Source organism: Scylla paramamosain, chromosome 39, assembly GCF_035594125.1.
Source record: "Scylla paramamosain isolate STU-SP2022 chromosome 39, ASM3559412v1, whole genome shotgun sequence".
Classification (NCBI taxonomy): domain Eukaryota; kingdom Metazoa; phylum Arthropoda; class Malacostraca; order Decapoda; family Portunidae; genus Scylla; species Scylla paramamosain.
In genome coordinates this window covers 14,152,382-14,171,627 of record NC_087189.1, presented here as the reverse complement: position 1 = coordinate 14,171,627, position 19,246 = coordinate 14,152,382, and the positions used below count along the sequence as shown (strand labels likewise).

Genomic DNA, 19,246 nt, shown 5'->3' with positions numbered 1-19,246 from the left:
ATGTTTATGTGAGAGTTCAATCAATGCGAAAGATGAAGAATACTTCTGCAAAGAAATGGACAGTATACGCTGTGTGGAAACGAAGTGATAACATAACACCAGTGTGATAAGTCCCCGCTAAAAATAAAATAAATGAATTAATAAATAAAAAAAAAATACGCGCTTTGTTAAAGAATTTATAGTATTATTATTTTTCATTCCACCTCTTAACACTTATTTCCTTCAGTTAGTGGTATCATCACAGAGGATTAGATGGAAAATACCAAAAATGTGTGCATTTTTACTTGCATTATCTCCCTGTTACATAATAGATAAGTTTTGCTGACGTCGACAAATCTTTCAACAGTAGTTAGGACAGAACTGCACCGCTGCCAGCCTGCCATGAACACCATCGCTGCCAAGACCCGCGCCATCCCAACACTTGCCTCGCTCATACATTTTATTGTGTATTGAATAGAAAACATTTGCGTTGTAAAATGTAATAAAAATCATAATCAACTTAATACAATTGCACCTTTGATTCAACCCGTCTTTACGAGAACTGTCACGTCTAGGCCTGATGACTTCTTGCAGCTTCCCATATTTTCTTATGGTCTTATCACTTCGGCTTATTTGATGTTATCTGCCATTGCTCCAGTCCTTGGTTATCTCCTACCTACATCACGAGCAAGAACACATGAATAAGTCAGGAATGAGTTATTATTATCATGGATATCAAGGATTTCACTACATGGACACTCAGAAAGAGCTATGACATAACTTTCAAAATCAACGCTTTCTTGCCTTACCTGGATGCACACATCTCGCCACCACGATTACAATGAGTCCATGACCAGCCTAGCACACCACCACCACCACCATTACCATTTCCCTGAGCGAGTCATGTGTGGTCACGAGGTTAAAGAAAAACAAATGTCCAAGGAGTTATGAAATTAAATAAACATACAACGGAAAAAAGAAATCCAAGGAAAATCTAGTAGTAGTAAGTTAATGAATGAACTTGGAAGAATAAAAAGAAAAAAAAATTCTAATGTGTGGACTGGAAGATCTAATAATAATTAATTAATTAATGAACTAGAAAGAATATACAGGAAAGATCTATTAATGTGTGGAATATGAAGTCCTAAATAAGTAAATTCATGAACTGTAAAAGAACTGATATAAAAGACTTATTAATTTGAGAACTGAGACTTAATACTCGGAAAAAAAAAAAAACTGAAATGGGAAAATGCTTCAATGTTTAAAATACTGTAATCTCCCTTTTATACACTGCAAGAGCATGGATGAAGTGGCGACACAGACAAGAAGTGCACATCAACCAAGGGAAAAGTTGTCAGTGTTGCTAAGGCTGTGAATACTATTAGGTAAATGCAGGAAAATGACCAACACACCAGCATAAGTGCCCACCAACCACCCTGATGTTTTTCACTTCCCACACAAGCACTCATAATAAATAAAAAAAAAAAAAAAAAAAAAAAAAAAAAAAAAAAAATGGATAAAGCTCATTGCAAAAAATAAATAAATAAATAAATAAAATAAAGTGTTCTTAGTAAAAACAAAACTTGCAAAACAAGGACTGGAGAGGCATCACAAATATCCACTGAAAAATCTACAAAAAGGTAAAAAAGAAAAAAAAATGCAAAAAAAAAATGAAAATGTACTTCATAAAAACTGTACAGAAAAATCTATTGCATACAACAAAAAAAAAAAGTGACTATAAAGTATAAAATCTCCACATGAAAATGACATAAAACAATAAATAACAGCTTCATATCATCTCCAGTTGGCTTCCTGAGAATATTAAATAATCTGTAAGACACAGAAACCAACAATACTTCTTACATGACACAAATTTTCCTATCAAGTAACATTCTGAGAGTCCTGTGTTGCAATATAACTCAAACTTTCACACTCTTACTTACACACACACACACACACATTACTTTAATTTCACAAGCATGCCAAGAAAAAAAAAATCAGTACACGGGAAATCCAGCACAGTAAGAAGAAAAAAAAGATTACAACAAAGAGAAATCAGTGCCACTATTCCTTGGGAGACATAAGGCTAATAGTGCTGTGGGAGATGATGAGGAGCTGCAGAGTCTAAACAGGGTCAGTATAACCCAGCACCTGTATTACTTCTTGGCTCCTAGTTCCTTCGAGCGTAATGTTGATGCCTCCACTGCTGACATGAGGCTGTTCCTGTGTGGGAGAAGGAACTACATCATTAAACACTGCTGCACTAGGGTCAGGAAGGTGATGTGCAGAATGACTTATCTACAGTATTACTCATTCATACATTAGCCACTGAATCATCTATTTGGCTCTTCATATATAGTTTGTTTCAAGGCTCTCCTGTCTGTTGATGCGATAATGGAAATACTTTGGGAAGTGATGAATGTTTATGGGAAGAAAAGAAGGTAAGGAGAAAAAAAAGTGAAAGAATGTAGAGAATAAAGAGTCTGAGGAATGGGAGTTGGAAGAATACCAAGCTAAATAAAAGAAAACTAAAGAAGATAAAGAGGAGAGAAGTGAGAGAAGGATGAGAGAATACAGAAGGGAGAGCAGAAGCTGAGAATGAGAGCAAGTGAATGTGTTACCAATACTGCAGGAAAAAATACAAGCTAAATAGAACACAAGAACAGACCTGAAAAGAAAAGGTAAAGAGAAGGAAAGGAGAGTGAGAGGTGGATGAGGCAGTACAGAAGGAAGAGCTGAGAATGAAAGCAAGAGAATGTGTTACCAATACTGCTGGAGGAATGCAAGTTAAACAGAAGAGAAGGACAAACCTAAAAAGGAAAGAAGGACAGAAGTGAGAGATGGATGAGACAATACAGAAGGAAGAGAAGGAGCAGAAAACGAGGGCAAGAGAATGTGCTCCCAATTCTGCTGGAGAAGTGTCAAGCTAAACAGAAGAGGACTTACCTAAAGGCATTCTTCTCCAGGGCATGGACGGCAGCAATGGTCGTGCCACCTGGGGAACACACCTCGTCCTTCAACTGGCCAGGGTGCTTGCCTGTCTCCAGCACCATGGTGGCCGCCCCCTTCACCTGCACACCACAACACACCATCACCATCCCAGGTCTTCATATCCCACTACAGCCTTCCTGATACTCCATGATCCTAATACTCATCCTGATATTCTTTTTTTTATATACATATGGGAAAATCCAGTGCTAAGAGAACATGGCATGAAACTTGACTAGAGAAGAGATAGGGATGTGGTGAAATAGTTCTTTAGTGTACCAACCAATAGGTCAGTGGAGGGCACTTTGAGATGAAGTGGTGTGTGCAAACAGTATATATAAATTCAAAGAAAAATATGATGAGATATGATAATCCTGCATCAAAAACAGGACATTATGAATTCAATACACTCCAGTAAATTAAATAAGTAAAACAAACTGTATCACTGCCTGCTTCAAATAAGACTGGACTTCACTCCCATCCTGGCAGTTTCTCAAGATATCATTAAACATAAAATTAAAAGAAAATGTGGTGATCTGATATTAAAAACAGGACATTATGAGCTCAGTACAATCCAGTATATAAAATAAGTAAGACATTGTATTTTTGCCTGCTTTAAATAAGGCTGGACTGCACTCCCACCCTAGCAGTTTATCAAAATACCATTAAACATAAAATTAAAAGAAATATATCTTGATCTGGTATTAAAAACAGGATATTATGAACTTAATGCAATCCAGTAAAAAGAATAAGTATCTTTGCCTGCTTCAAATAAGACTGGACTTCACTCCCACCCTGGCAGTGTGTCAAGATATCACCCTGCTTGTTAATACCCAAACATGTCCACACCCACACACACAGGTAGGCCAAGACTCACCGTCTGGGCCGCCAGTGTCTGTGCCAAGGGTCGGGGGAGGCCCATCTTCACACCACCGTCTGCCAGTGCCTCAATGGCCATGTAAATCTGAAACACAAGCAGTTTATTAATGGTTTTGTGTTACAGGATATTACCAGGAGGAAAAGGTGTAAATGCTACAGAAAGACTTTATAAGAATGAGATGTATAAGATGTGAATTAATTGTGAAACTTACTGAAAAGAAAACTGTCTTCATTTGAAAGACAAAATTTTACATGCCCTGAGCAGAAAATAAAAGCAAAAGCATTGTTATATTGATTCTTACAGCAATAAGAAACAAAAGACATGAATAACTTATGTAAATTAATTGTGAAATGAAAAAAATAACAAAATAAATAAATGCAATAAGTAGGAAAAGTGAAAGCAGTTTTACATTAACCATTTACAGCAACAAAATACAAAAAAACATGAATAGAAAACCTACAAGCAAAAACAAAATCACCTTCATGGACAGCAGAATCATAAATGCCTTAACGAGTAACAGAACAATAACAGCCACTCACATAGGCAGGCCCTGAACCAGCCAGGCCACAGGCAGCATCTATCTGGTACTCCGGGATCTCAGCAGACATTCCCACAGCACTCAGCAGGGAACTGGTGGCCTCAGCGTCTGATGCAGTGGTTTGGGTACCTCTTGCATACACTGCCAGGGAAGGAGAACTGGGTAAACAGGGGTTAACAGTGTCAGATGCAATGGTTTGGTTCCTGCATACACAACCAGGGGAAGATTCAAGTTTGAAAAGTTAGATTTAACTAAGAGAATATGAAGGAATTGGTTCTTAAGTAGAGTGATAGATGAATGGAATGGACTCAGTAATCAGGTTGTCAGTGTTGAGTCATTAGGGAGCTTTAAAAGAAGATTAGACAAATTTATGGATGTGGATGACAGATGAAAATAGGTAGTGTTTCATACAGTGACTGCCATGTGTAGGACTGATGGCTTCTTGCAGCTTTCCTTATGCTCTTATACTGTTATATACTCACAGCAGCACCCCTGCCCCACAGCAGAGGGAGTGTTGGGCATGCAGCGCACCACACGTGGGTTGTCCACCACGCTGCTCAGCATCTGTGGACCAACAGGCTGGATCAGAACAGCTCACCACACCCTACCCAATGATTCTTCTCTACCACATCCACCTTGCATTCCCTACCAATATAAACACACCTTTATTATCTATTTAGTGTTATGTAAGAGGGGCACTAGCCAAGGGCAACAAAATAGTGAAAAAAAAAAAAAAAAAAAAAAACTGAAGTGCCACTCACAAAAGAAAGGTCAAAAGAGTCATCCAGAATTTCAGGATAAGTGTCTTGAAACCTTCCTCTTGAAAGAGTTCAAGTCATAGAAAGGAGGAAATACAGAAGCAGGCAGGAAAGTTCCAAGTTTACCAGAAAGAGATGAATGATTGAAAATTCTGGAGAGGTGGACAGAATAGGGGAGAGAGAAGTAGATAGTCTTGTGCAGTGAGGCCATGGGAGGTATGCAGTTAGCAAGATCGGAAGAGCAGTTGGTGTGAAAATAGCAGTAGAAGATAGCAAGAGGTGCATCACTGCGGTGATGAGAGAAAGGCTGAAGACAATAAGTTAGAGAAAACGAAAAGCTTTTGATTCCACCCTGTTTAAGAGCATGTAAGCACACAGGGACACACCTCCTCCAGGTCAGACAGAGACACGCCCGTCACTACAGAGACAAAGAGAGGGCTGTGGTTGTTCTCGAGGGGCAGGAGGTCAGCCAGCACAGGACTCAGCAGGTGGGGCTTCACACACAAGAACACCAAGTCACTGGTGCGTGCCACCTCATCTGTTGGTGCAGCAAGGGTCAGTACTGCGCTGATGTCTGGCTATTGAAGCATTGCCTATGAATCCTATAAATGTGAATGAGCTATATAAGAAAATAAGCAAGCATGCACCTAACCTTTATCTTGAGTACAATGGCTGCTTTGTATGGACCACTCTCTCCCTTAGTAATCTGCCGCTAGTAATCTGCCGCAATTTTATACTGTTTCTTAGTAAGCCATATTGATTTGTATGTAGAGTACTGTCACAAAAGCAGCTTTAAGGTTATCACCCACCTTAACACTATCTAGGTCACTCCTGTGTATTACTATTATCTCTGGATGGAACAGGCAGCAAGAGTTAGTACTGTAATATCTCTGGTAAACTCTGGCACTCCCTGCCTGCTTATGTATTTCCTCCTTCCTATAACTTGAACTCTTTCAAGAGGGAGGTTTCAAGACACTTACCCTTTAATTTCTTATGACCACTTTTAACTCTATTTAGGGATTGGCACCTCAGTGGGCCTTTTTTTATTATTATTTTGTTGCTCTTGACTGGTGCCCATCCTACATAAAAAAATGAGATGCTGTAATACTAAGCACAGTGAGTACCTTGATAAAATGCCAGTAACTCAACACAAGGCATATGATTCAAGAGATACACCATACACTCAACTGCTGCCTTGCCTCAAACACTGGACTCTACATTTCCAAAGGCGGGGGGAGCGACTCACTGTTGTCATGCGTGGTCCTCACCCCCAGCGCCCGCACCTTGGTCAGGTTACGCTCTGACGGGGCGCTGGCAATGGTAAGGTGAGGGTCAACCAAGCCTGCAAGGTGACAAAATGTGATGAGTTAACCTTATCGCTGCAACAAAATGTGATGAGTTAACCTTATTGCTGCAACAAAATGTGATGAGTTAACCTTATCACTGCAACAAAATGTGATGAGTTAACCTTATTGCTGCAACAAAATGTGATGAGTTAACCTTATTGCTGCAACAAAATGTGATGAGTTAACCTTATCGCTGCAACAAAATGTGATGAGTTAACCTTATTGCTGCAACAAAATGTGATGAGTTAACCTTATTGCTGCAACAAAATGTGATGAGTTAACCTTATCGCTGCAACAAAATGTGATGAGTTAACCTTATTGCTGCAACAAAATGTGATGAGTTAACCTTATTACTGCAACAAAATGTGATGAGTTAACCTTATTGCTGCAACAAAATGTGATGAGTTAACCTTATTGCTGCAACAAAATGAGATGAGTTAACCTTATTACTGCAGCAAAATGTGCAATTTAAATTAAGTGTTTACTATCATCATTATCATTGCTATCACACACCTTTCTTGAGGAAGGCTGACAGCATTGCCTGGGCCATGTTGCCACAGCCAATGAAGCCCAAACTAGCCGGGTTCATCACCTCTGCCACACCACCTGCTCTCCCTCCAGCCTGCAGCCCGGTGTCCATCTCATCCTTCATAGCTGGGGGAACAGACTGCATCAGGTTAAGTTATTCCCTGTTTGTTGACTTTTTTTTTTTTTTTTAAGTATTTCCCTGAAAATGGTGTAGTTCTTAGACTTTTGATGTTTCCCAAATTTGGCAACTCTACCCTAACATCCCGCCTTCCCATCAAGACCCCACGCTGGCTTGTCCTGGAGAGGGGCGGCAGTACAATACATACGAAGCTGCTATTGGTAAGGCTTATCAAGTGAATAACACTGCCTTAACGTTCACCTTCAGGCCACGGTGGGACAGAGTGAGCGAGTGACAGGTGAGTGTGCTGCCATTACCTTACTGTGTTGTCCCCTCCACGGGCTACGGCAGCGGCCTGAGTGCAGCGTTACGAGATTGTTTTGGCCATATTATCGTACTACACAGGTTGAAATTATTGTACTTCTGGTAAAATTATCGTACATATGTAATTATTCCAAATATTATGCAAAACTGCCACTTTCCAAATACAGATTTTAGTTTATATATATATATATACACACACACACACACACACACACATATATATATATATATATATATATATATATATATATATATATATATATATATATATATATATATATAGAGAGAGAGAGAGAGAGAGAGAGAGAGAGAGAGAGAGAGAGAGAGAGAGAGAGAGAGAGAGAGAGAGAGAGAGAGAGAGAGAGAGAGAGTGTGTGTGTGTGTGTGTGTGTGTGCGCACACCCCCTAAACACCTCCCGACACACTCCAACACCCCCTAAACACACCAAATACACTGAAAGCACTGTCACGGAAGACAAATACTACAAAGACAGATAGGGCAGCAGAAAAAATTAACCTAAATATTGTTTTCTTAGCATTTTCCTGTTTTATCACCTCCTCCATTCCTTCTCCCTTCCTCTTCCTCCTCTATTTCTCTTATTTTCTTACTCATTCTACTCTTATCTACACGTCTGAGTTTAGAAACACGTAGAAACAGCAGGAAAACACTGAAAAGTACGATAAATATTACCGAGGAGACAGCGGAGCCGATCAAAGTCCCGTGTCCATGATGGCGGCAGTGCGTCACGGCTATTTTACGTACCGTAACGGATTTCATTTTGAAATTGACCCCTCGAAAAAATGGAGCTAGGCTCGAATGCCTTATATATTCTGACTTGACAAATACTTTAACTAATATTCACAATATTATAACAGCTCCAACCTGAGTAGTATTTAAAAAATATCCAAATGAATTACGGAAAAAATGTTGAAATATTCGGCACCATTTAAATCATTGAAAAGTCCACAACATTTGAATTTTCAGGAACGTAAAAAAATTTAAAAAATCTGAACTATCATCTTACACCATCAAAAGTTACCTGGAACAAGAAGTAAACAAATAAAACCGAAATTGTGTAAAACAAAAGTGATAGAACCTAAACACGATTAAAAACCACTGAAAAGTCCACCATTTTGACTCAACAACAAGATAAAACACTTTAAAACATACGAACTATTTTTTCAAGCAATGAAAAGTTAGTTACAAGCTGAAATAGAGAGACAATAACACAAAAAGTGTTATAATCACGACTTTTAACAGGACCATAAACCATTTTTAAAGTCCACTTATTTCTCTCAACAGGAACGAAAAAACACTTTAAAAATCATAAGCGATTTTTAGAAACACAAAAGAAGTAATTAGAGCGTGAAATAAAAAAACAAGTTTGCCAAAATACTGCCAAAGAAAACACCCCACATTTTCGTAAAGCAACACAAAATTGAAAACAACTAAACACAAGCAATGAAAACACTTCTTAAGCAAATAATTATTTTTATAAACCATAAAAACATGCTATACGAGCAGAATAAAGAAGTTAAGAAAATTACCAAAAAATATTGGAACCAACAGCTTGAAACAGATAGCCAGCCGTCATGGCGGCCCTTAGCAGTGGAGAGAACGGCCGCTATTTTACCTGTTATTCTTCCATCGTAACTAAATGAGGCAATGGCAGATATATCTAGCTAGCGGATATGAAAGCCTAGTCATGTGGCTCCACTTTGTGACGTGTTAGGCTTACAATAAATAAGAGATGAAGCAGATAAAAGCTCATAATAAGGACGCCCTACCTCTATGTTTGTTTACATAGATCTCCCTTCAATATTTAGCTAAATTTTCAGACTCAGATGCGAGGAAACCCTAAATAAATAATAAATAACCTCAAAAACACCCAAATAACGAATAGACTGACAGGAAGTTCGCGGGAGGAGTGTGTTACGGTGAGGGCGGTAAGGCTGACAGGAGGAGGCTGCCAACACTGTACTCACCTTAAGTAGCTGTCTTTCTGGTGCTGCTCTATGGAGGAAGAAGCTGCCGGGAATATGCAAACACTGATCGCTATTAGGAGAGTGTGTGGCAAGACTGGCCAGTGCTGACTAAAACAATGTAACATTGTTCCCTCCTTCCCCAGCGCCCCTGCTAAAACAATGTAATCACTTCACCACCACCGCCAGGAATATGCACTGATCACTATTAGGAGAGTGTGTGGCAAGACTGACCAGTGCCCACCAAAGCAATGTAACACCAATCCCTGCCTCCCCACCGTCACCACCACCACCACCAACGCCCCCTGCCCTCACAGCACTATTCCTTATTTCCTTTGCCCGTGAGTGACCAGCGTTGCCAGATTGTTTTGGCCATGTTTTCGTACTAAACAGGTTGAAATTATTGTACTTCTGGTAAAATTGTCGTACATATGTAATTATTCTAAATATTATGCAAAACTGCCACTTTCCAAATACAGCAGAATTTATTATATATATATATATATATATATATATATATATATATATATATATATATATATATATATATATATATATATATAGAGAGAGAGAGAGAGAGAGAGAGAGAGAGAGAGAGAGAGAGAGAGAGAGAGAGAGAGAGAGAGAGAGAGAGAGAGAGAGAGAGAGAGAGAGAGAGAGAGTATGATGAAAAAAAAAACAATGCCCTTAACAAACAAAACACTTACCTAAATACATATCATTAATAATTGGAATGAACTAGTGCATGTACTCAATGAAGTGTTCACTGACCGAATGCTTTCCGTTGGTCCCTCCGACCCGTCCTCGCGACGAAGCCCGGTCTGGTCCTCGCGACGAAGCGAAGCCTCGTATTAACTCTCCTCAGACTATTCACACCACAGCACAGGACTCCCGCGTGAACCCGCGGCCGGCGGCACAGGGACACGTGCAATTTCTCTTGAAAGAAATCAATTAGTGAGCAATCCCAAGCGAACGCCTCGGAGGATATTTTTCAATTAACAGCCAGCCAGTCGGTGTCGTTGGTAACACAGCCTCTTCTTTTCCTTACAGCCAGTCAACAAGTCGTAGATAGTGAAGATCACCCCTTCCCCCGCAATGAGAAAGAGCGAAATGGTAGTGAGGGTAAGACAAGCAGCGTCTATGCACTGTCAGCTTGTTGGCCTCAGCATGCTCTCCTCTGGCTGACTCACAAAGCTTTCGTGCGTTTGTTTGTTCTTCACCACCAGAAAGAGACTGTTTTTCACTATTATAACACTGTCACTGTTATATGTAACAATTGTTGTTCACTGATTTTAAAAGTACGTACGTGCAACTGCTTGACACCATTTTATAGTGAATCAGTGAGGGAGAGGCAGGCGAGTGTGAAGTTGGCACCGCCGTACTCACAATAAGTAGACCTCTCTCTCTCTCTCTCTCTCTGGTTCTGTTTTGTGGTGGACAGTTCACTAACCAGTTGCGGGGATGTTCAAGCACCAGGTGATAATAAAATTTCTGTGTATTGACAAGACAAATTTATACGGGGAAGTGTACCGCTCTGACTACCATCTCGCGCCTCGAGCGTCTCCCGAGTCTCTGCCGTGCCCGCCGCAGCGGCCGCACCCTCCCCCTGGCGACGGACGAGACAAAGATTGGCACAAGTTAATTCAAAAGGAAATGAAACAATTAGAGTAACAGTAATACTACAAGGATAATGAATAATTTATGTACAATCTCTCCTATAAATATCCCTCTGTATATCCTCCAGATATGAATATTAAATAAACCTATCTGACACCCACAGTACGTAGCCTGACCTCAGCATGGACAACCAGCGCTGAGAGGAAGAAAAGAGAAGAAAATTCTAATACAACAACAGCAACAACAACAACAACAGCAATAATGATGATGATGTTAATAATGATAATAATAATAATAATGATAATAATAATAATAATAATAATAATAATAGTAATAATAATAATAATAATAATAATAATACTTTACCCTAGGAAGACAGTGAAAGGAGGTGAAGGGAGAAGAGGAGAAGGATTTAAAAAAATAAGGAAAAGAGAGAGAAAAAAGATATACACATGCCATGAACAACCTACAATTATATAAGGAAGGAGAATAGATGAGAAAAAGGAAAGGAATAAGATGAAGATAAAGGAGAACAGGAGAATGAGGAGGGAAAGAGAGAAGAATGAGGATAAGGAGATGGTGAAAATAAAGGACTGTGAAAGGAGAATAGGGAAGAAGAGGAGGAGGAGGATTAGAAAATATACCAAAAATAACGACCTATTATATAACGAAGGATAATTAAGGAAAAAGAGGAGGAGGATAAGAAAGATAAAGAAAAGGAGGGAAAAAGAAAAGCCAAACACATGCAATAAATAACCAACAATTAATTACAGATCATGTATCAGACAAAACTCTCACTATACACACACAAAAAAAAAAAAAAGTAAAAATATAATCGTAAGAGTAAAACAATGAAACTATGAAGCCATTTATGTTTATATTATTTGCAAGTAATCACGTGACTTCATCCCTACACTTTTATATTCTCTTCAATTCTTACCTATGAACCATATTGAAAGACACTTCCGCGCCGCATCTCCACTACATTCCAAAGGCTCTACTTGAAGCGACACGGATTTTTAAGGGTGTTTTTATAGTTCCAGTGACAAATCAACAAGTTTCCTACGTTCTTGACAGGGGAAACACTCTTGAAAACTTGGCCAAACATCTCTATAATCTTTCAAAATAGTCGTGGTGAGAAAGCAAAGAGTTTTTATCACTACACCAGCCTGCTCTGTCATGTAACCTGCCGCCCTGAGAAGTGAGGAGACAAATTGGTGTCGCTTCATGTTCGTGCTGAGACTGAAAACTTTCCCTCTTTATTGCACAGTCACTTTTTCTACTCCCCATTCTCCCTGTCTCTCGCTCTCTCACTCCCTCTCTCTCTCTCTCTTTTTTTATATTCATAATTTTATTAACGTACATTTTCTTGCTCTTGGCTAGTACCTTTCTTCCATAAAAAATAAAGTACAACTGGATGAAACCCCGTCTTTTATTTATTTTTTCCTTTGATCTTGCAGGTTACCTCGTGTTGGTGAATGACAAACGTACTCTTTCCTTGGTTCAGTGGCAAGGAAGCTGCATCTCTTCAGGTCAGTGGTAAGGTCACTACTGTAACCTGCCCACCACGCCTACCTGGCTTGACCTTTTAAAAGATGATGTCAGGATAGATTCTAATTCTTCGCTACACAAGGACAGGAAGCTTATAATTGATTTGAATATTTTAGAGGTGGGTTACGATGTTATAATAGCAAATAACATGCCTTTGTCGAATACCTCATGATTTTTATTGTTCTGTTTTATCTGTAGTTGAAGTGACACGGTTTTTTTTTTAAGCGTGTTTTTACAGTTTCAGTGACATATTGACAAGATTTCTATATTATTAACAGGAGAAATACTCTTGAGAACCCAGCTAATCATTTATGTGGCTTTTGAAAATAATGGTGAGAGACCAGAGCGCTCCTGAATTCTGAAACACTTCTGCGCCGCACCTCCACCACTTTCAAAAGGCTCTATGTAGTTGAGGTTACATTTTTTTTTTTTTTTTAGGGTGGTTTTGCTGTTCTAGAGGCAGATTAATAAGATTTCTACATTATTAACAGGAGAAACGGCCTTGAGAATCCTACTAATCATCTGTGTGGCCTTTGAAAACAGTCGTGGTGAGAGACCAAAGCATTTCTAAGTACGGGATCATATTCTGGAACAGCCGCACCGCACGTCCACCACGTTCAAAAGTCTCTAGCTAAAGTTACTCGTGTTTTTAAGGATGGTTTTACGTTTCTAGTGACAGTTTAACAAGATTTCTATAATATTAACAGGAGAAACACTCTTGAGAACCCGGCTAGTCATCTCTGTGGCTTTTGAAAATAGTTGTGGTGAGAGAGCTTAGCGTTTCTAAATACTAGCCATATAACGCACAGGGAAGGAATAAGTTATACGCTAGCCTCTTTCTTCATCAGGCGTCAGAAGGTGGTAACACACACACACACACACACACACACACACACACACACACTTATGTAAGAGGAAGAGAATAATGTCTGTCACTGCGCGGTGAGACATATTATGTTAGATGTTCCGTGTGTGTGTGTGTGTGTGTGTGTGTGTGTGTGTGGACCTGTATTCAGAGACGCTTTTGTTCTCTCACGACGATTACTTTTAAAAGCCACAGAGATGAATAGCCGGGTTTTCAAGAATGTTTCTCCTTTTGATAATACAGAATCTTGTCAATATGTCACTAAAACCGAAAAAAAAAGCTTAAAAAACACGTATCACTTCATCTTTACAGAGCCTTTTGAAAGTAGTGAAGGTGCGGTGCGGAAGTGTTTCAGAAGGTCCTGTGTGTGTGTCTGTCTGTGTGTGTCTGTGTGTGTGTGTGTCTGTCTGTGTGTGTGTGTGTGTGTGTGTGTGTGTGTGTGTGTGTGTGTTCCCTCTCCCGTCTCTCTTACCTGATGCTTTCCCAACATCTGTCGCTTATTTGGCTGCCCATTATCGCCGCCCGCACGCCCACAGTCCGTCACGCCGCCAAGGAGCAAGCGTGTTACCTGAACATCTCATTACCTGCTCCGCCACGCCGCCGCCACACACCTGAGGGAGAAATACCTTACCTGTATACTCGTATGTTATTGTGGTTCACCTTTATCTGTACGTATACTGAATGGGGACACTACTACTACTACTACTACTACTACTACTACTACTACTACTACTTGAATAATTATGACAGTAATAACAGTAGTGTCAATATAGTAGTAGTAGTAGTAGTAGTAGTAGTAGTAGTAGTAGTAGTAGTAGTAGTAGTAGTAGTAGTTGTTGTTGTTGTTGTTGTTGTTGTTGTTGTTGCTGTAGTAGTAGTAGTAGTAATAATAATAGCAGTAATAGTAGTAACAGCGAGAACCCCAATCACCACCACCACCACCACCACCACCACCACGCGCATCACACCTCACCGCCACCAGCTAACCCTGAACGCCATGCTGTACACGACGCTAAACAAAAGACAGGCGGTGCTGGTGCCGGCGTCCCCCCAAGGAAACTTTCACCTCCCTATGACGAAACAGTTTCACGAGACTGCAAGAAATGCCCACAATATAAAACACGCCAGCTTGAGGCCTTTAATTATGACGGTGATGATGGTGATGATGATGATAATGATGATGATGATGGTGGTGGTGATGGTGGTGGTGGTAGCGTGTACGTGTGACTTTCTTTCCATGTGCTGGGATCGTGGTTATAATGAAAGGAAAGTAAGTACAGTACGTGATTTTTAAGTGCGAGGTACGAGGAGGTGCGGTAATTATCGTACTTGTTAGATCCGGTCACGTTACTTAGTCATAAATGAAGTTGTGATTAAAATGCGAAGTTTAGAAATTTTACTGGGAATTAATGTTGCTGCTGCCTGTTATTATTATTATTATTATTATTATTATTATTATTATTATTATTATTATTATTATTTTTATCATCATCACTACTGCTACTACTACTACTACTACTACTACTACTACTACTACTACTACTAAACGTATATTACTCCTTACTAATGTTATCGTCTATCACAATATAGTATTCTTACTTTGGAGAACAGGTAGAATAAACAATAACAAAGAGAACAACAATAACAAAAAAGCGTCCTTGATATAATTATAACATTAGTATTAGGAAGACAGACAGTGTTCAATTCATTTCAAAGGTACGATAATTCAAACAATATTCAATTCAATCCAAAGGTACGATAATTATTAGAAAGCAACAGAACATCCTTGAACCCCCTCTCTCTCTCTCTCTCTCTCTCTCTCTCTCTGGTTCGCTTACATCATAAATCGACCAACCACAGTCTCTCTCTCTCTCTCTCTCTCTCTCTCTCTCTCTCTCTCTCTCTCTCTCTCTCTCTCTCTCTCTCTTAGCGAAGGGAAACTAAGGAAAAGGAAGGAAATTATTATGAGTGCAGGAAAAAAAGGACTTAATGAAGGAGAAAGGGAGGAAGTAGAGAGAGAGAGAGAGAGAGAGAGAGAGAGAGAGAGAGAGAGAGAGAGAGAGAGAGAGAGAGAGAGAGAGAGAGAGAGAGAGAATGATACCAAAATGCGACTAGGAAGGAAAACAGACAAACAAACAAACAATTATGGACACTTTTACTTTCCTCACACACACACACACACACACACACACACACACACACACACACACACACTTACACACGTTCTATGCCTTCAGTCCACCAGGTGATGTCAGTGTGTACGCGTGAGGGAGTACACGCGCGTGTGTGAATCGGGTGCGTGTGTGTGTGTGTGTGTGTTTGTGTTTGTGTGTATGTGTGTGCGTGTGTATGTGTAGACTTCTATCGTACACACACACACACAGGTGGATTCATAATTTTTCTTATGTACAACTTAGCTTTAACAAACTAATTGACTCACTAACTAACAGACTCTCTCTCTCTCTCTCTCTCTCTCTCTCTCTCTCTCTCTCTCTCTCTCTCTCTCTCTCTCTCTCAGTACTTAACGATTACGAAAACGAGGCAAACCGAAGGAATAACGAAGAAAAACGCTAATTAATATGTCTGAGAGAGTGAACGAAAGAAAAATAGTGATAAATAAGGAAAGAAAATAAAAAAAAAGGAGAAAGAAAACGAAAACATAAGGAAATTAGACAGAAGATTAAGAAAAGAGAAAACGAAGGAAACAAAACAAAAAAAAACATAAATGAAAATAAACTGAAAGCAAAATATAAAGGGAAAAATAAAAAAAATAAAATAGAAAAAAAAGAAGAAAAGTGGAAAAAAGAGAAAAATCTTCATATGAGGTAAGGTTTATTTAATTAGTGATATTTTTTTTATTAGGTTCAGTATCTTTCAATCTATCTGTCTATCTATCTATCTATTTATCTATCTGTCTATTTGTGTGTATATCCATTCATTTATCTATCACTGTATCTATATATGTCTGTGTCTATCTATCTATCTATCTATCTATCTATCTATCTATCGAGAGAGAGAGAGAGAGAGAGAGAGAGAGAGAGAGAGAGAGAGAGAGAGAGAGAGAGAGAGAGAGAGAGAGAGAGAGAGAGAATGGCGCCTCCATCTAGTGCTTTCACGTTTACAATAGACCTGACCACAAAATTCGGTAATAGCTTGCGTACGTCTGCCTGTGGGAAACTAGAGAGAGAGAGAGAGAGAGAGAGAGAGAGAGAGAGAGAGTGTGTGTGTGTGTGTGTGTGTGTATGTCTGTATTGCGTTCAAGACTTTCCAGAGATCGTGGGTATAAAGGCATTGTGTTACGTTCGGGTATAAAAAAGAAAAATCACAACTTTCCCTCGCGCATTTGAGTGTTGCAAAGGTAACAACTATTTGGGGTTTGAGCGAATGGCTGGAAATACTACATGAACATACCACAGATTGAGTGAATAAGTAAATAAACAAGTAAATAAATAAATGGAATAAAATAAATAGATACGTTTTTTTTTTTTTCGTGCTGGGAACGCCAAGTGAACCTAGCAAACATGAATAAGTAAATAAATAAATAAATAAATAAATAAATAAATAAATACATAGATAAAAAAAATTGTAAATAAAATACGGAATTTTTATGCTAGCAAAAAAAAAAGAAAGTGGATAAATAAACAAATATATATATATATATATATATATATATATATATATATATATATATATATATATATATATATATATATATATATATATATATGGTAGTTTTTTATACAGAAAATATATATATATATATATATATATATATATATATATATATATATATATATATATATATATATATATATATATATATATATATATATAATATTTTTTTTTTTTTTTTTTTTTTTTTGCACATTATTTATCTCATCGTACTTTTTTCTTGTATTCTGCTCGTTTTATTATATTTTACTTATTTATTTATTTAATTTATGTTGTTGTTGTTGTTGTTGTTGTTGGTGGTGGTGGTGGTGGTGGTGTATAGATTGAGCGCCTTAGTTTGGACCACCAACAACAACTTTTACGGTAGTTATATATGATTGGATGTGTTAGTAGTAGTAGTAGTAGTAGTAGTAGTAGTAGTAGTAGTAGTAGTAGTAGTAGTAGTAGTAGTGGCAGCAGCAGCAGCAGCAGCAGCAGCAGCATAAACAACACCTACATAACAGCAAGACAACATCACACGCACATACAGACAAAACAAAAGAGCACCAACAACAACAACAACACACTTTCTGAAGCAGGGAGACTTGCATTATTCATATTTCCTCCTCCATCTTTTGTCTACAACACCCCCTGCAGGTATGGGCGTGGGTGTGCGCGCGCGTCGGGGCGTGGGTGCTTCCTGTGGGTCATGCCGTGAATACTAAGTGTGTCGAAGACTTACCATAAGACCACCACGCATTCAAAAGGCTCTAATTGAAGTTATACATGTGTTTTGAGGGCCTTTTTATGGTTCTAGTGACAGATTAATGATATTTTTTCGATTATTAAGGAAGACATACTCTTGAGAACCCGACTAATCGTCTCTATAGCCTTTGAAAATAGAGAGGACCTTGTCTAAATAAGATATGTATTTACGAGTAACACTATTCTGAAACTCTTCCGCGCAGCACCTTCACTACATTCAAAAGGCTCTAGTTGAAATTACACGTGTTTTTATTGGTGTTTTTATGTTTCTACTGATAGATCAACAATATATCTGCATTATTAACAGAAGAAACACTCTTGAGAAACTGGCTAATCGTCTCTGTGGCCTTTGAAAATAGTGAGAGAGCGAAGCGTGTCTGAATACAAACTTATAGTCACCTCGGGCGTGTGTCTATACACGGTCATGATTCTTGTGGTGGGAACAAGCGTAAAATTTGTTGTAGTGCTGGTGGTGGTGGTGGTGGTGGGTTTCCTTCATTTATTTAATTACTATATATTCCTTAATAATAGTGGCAGTGATTGCAGTTGTAGTTCTCGTAGTTTTGACATTATTTACTGTTTTATTTACGTTATTATTATTATTATTATTATTATTATTATTATTATTATTATTATTATTATTATTATTGTTATAGCAGTGGTGCAGTGAGGGTATAAGTATTGATCTTTGTTTCTTTCTTTTTCTTAATAGCGGCTGTAGTCGTAACTTATAATACGCTCATGTATTCAACTAAAACTAATCATTTATCTCTCTATTCATGTGTCTGTCTATCTATATATCTATCTATTCTTCTATCTATCTATATATCTACATATCTATTATTCTACCTTTCCATTTATCTACCCATCTATCTATCTATCTATCTGTCTATCTGTCTATATGTCTGTCCGTCTACCTCTCTATCTAGCAAAACGCCATTCACAAAGGTACAACAACTGGATTGCAAAATAAAAAGAAATCTGACTTTCCTTCTCTTATGGGAACGTAAACCCTGCCAGAGAGGTGTACCCAACCCTGCCAGCGAGGTGTTCCCAACCCTGCCAGCGAGGTGTTCCCAACCCTGCCTGCGAGGTGTTCCCAACCCTTCGTCCTTTCATGAGACTCTGACTGCTTGCAACACGAGGGAGGCACAGACAGTCAGACACCTGCTACTACTACTACTACTACTACTACTACTACTACTACTACTATTACTACTACTACTACAGAGAGAGAGAGAGAGAGAGAGAGAGAGAGAGAGAGAGAGAGAGAGAGAGAGAGAGGGAGGAAATGGAAATTCTTTGGGGGGTTTAATGGATTAGCAACGTGTGTGTGTGTGTGTGTGTGTGTGTGT

General features: G+C 38.7%; 1 protein-coding gene across 6 annotated transcripts in view; it reads right to left on the bottom strand.

Annotated features, from left to right (window-relative positions):
- Positions 1 to 1,641: 1,641 nt before the first annotated feature.
- Positions 1,642 to 19,246, bottom strand: part of LOC135092259 (pyrroline-5-carboxylate reductase 3-like) — a 20,064-nt gene continuing 2,459 nt past the window's right edge. Inside the window, exons 2-11 of one of the 6 annotated variants that reach the window (XM_063990678.1) lie at positions 13,948 to 14,086; positions 10,214 to 10,376; positions 7,003 to 7,143; positions 6,390 to 6,485; positions 5,530 to 5,681; positions 4,868 to 4,949; positions 4,387 to 4,526; positions 3,845 to 3,931; positions 2,926 to 3,050; positions 1,642 to 2,202 (exon numbers count right to left, since the gene is read on the bottom strand). In XM_063990678.1, coding sequence (XP_063846748.1) covers positions 2,136 to 2,202; positions 2,926 to 3,050; positions 3,845 to 3,931; positions 4,387 to 4,526; positions 4,868 to 4,949; positions 5,530 to 5,681; positions 6,390 to 6,485; positions 7,003 to 7,143; positions 10,214 to 10,376; positions 13,948 to 13,965 — 1,071 coding nt within the window. In that variant the 5' untranslated portion in view covers positions 13,966 to 14,086 and the 3' untranslated portion in view covers positions 1,642 to 2,135. Of the gene's footprint in view, positions 2,203 to 2,925; positions 3,051 to 3,844; positions 3,932 to 4,386; positions 4,527 to 4,867; positions 4,950 to 5,529; positions 5,682 to 6,389; positions 6,486 to 7,002; positions 7,144 to 7,396; positions 7,535 to 8,150; positions 8,292 to 9,445; positions 9,729 to 10,149; positions 10,175 to 10,213; positions 10,377 to 13,947; positions 14,087 to 19,246 lie in introns of those variants that run through there. The other 5 variants (XM_063990679.1, XM_063990681.1, XM_063990684.1 and 2 more) reach the window with 5 other exon arrangements.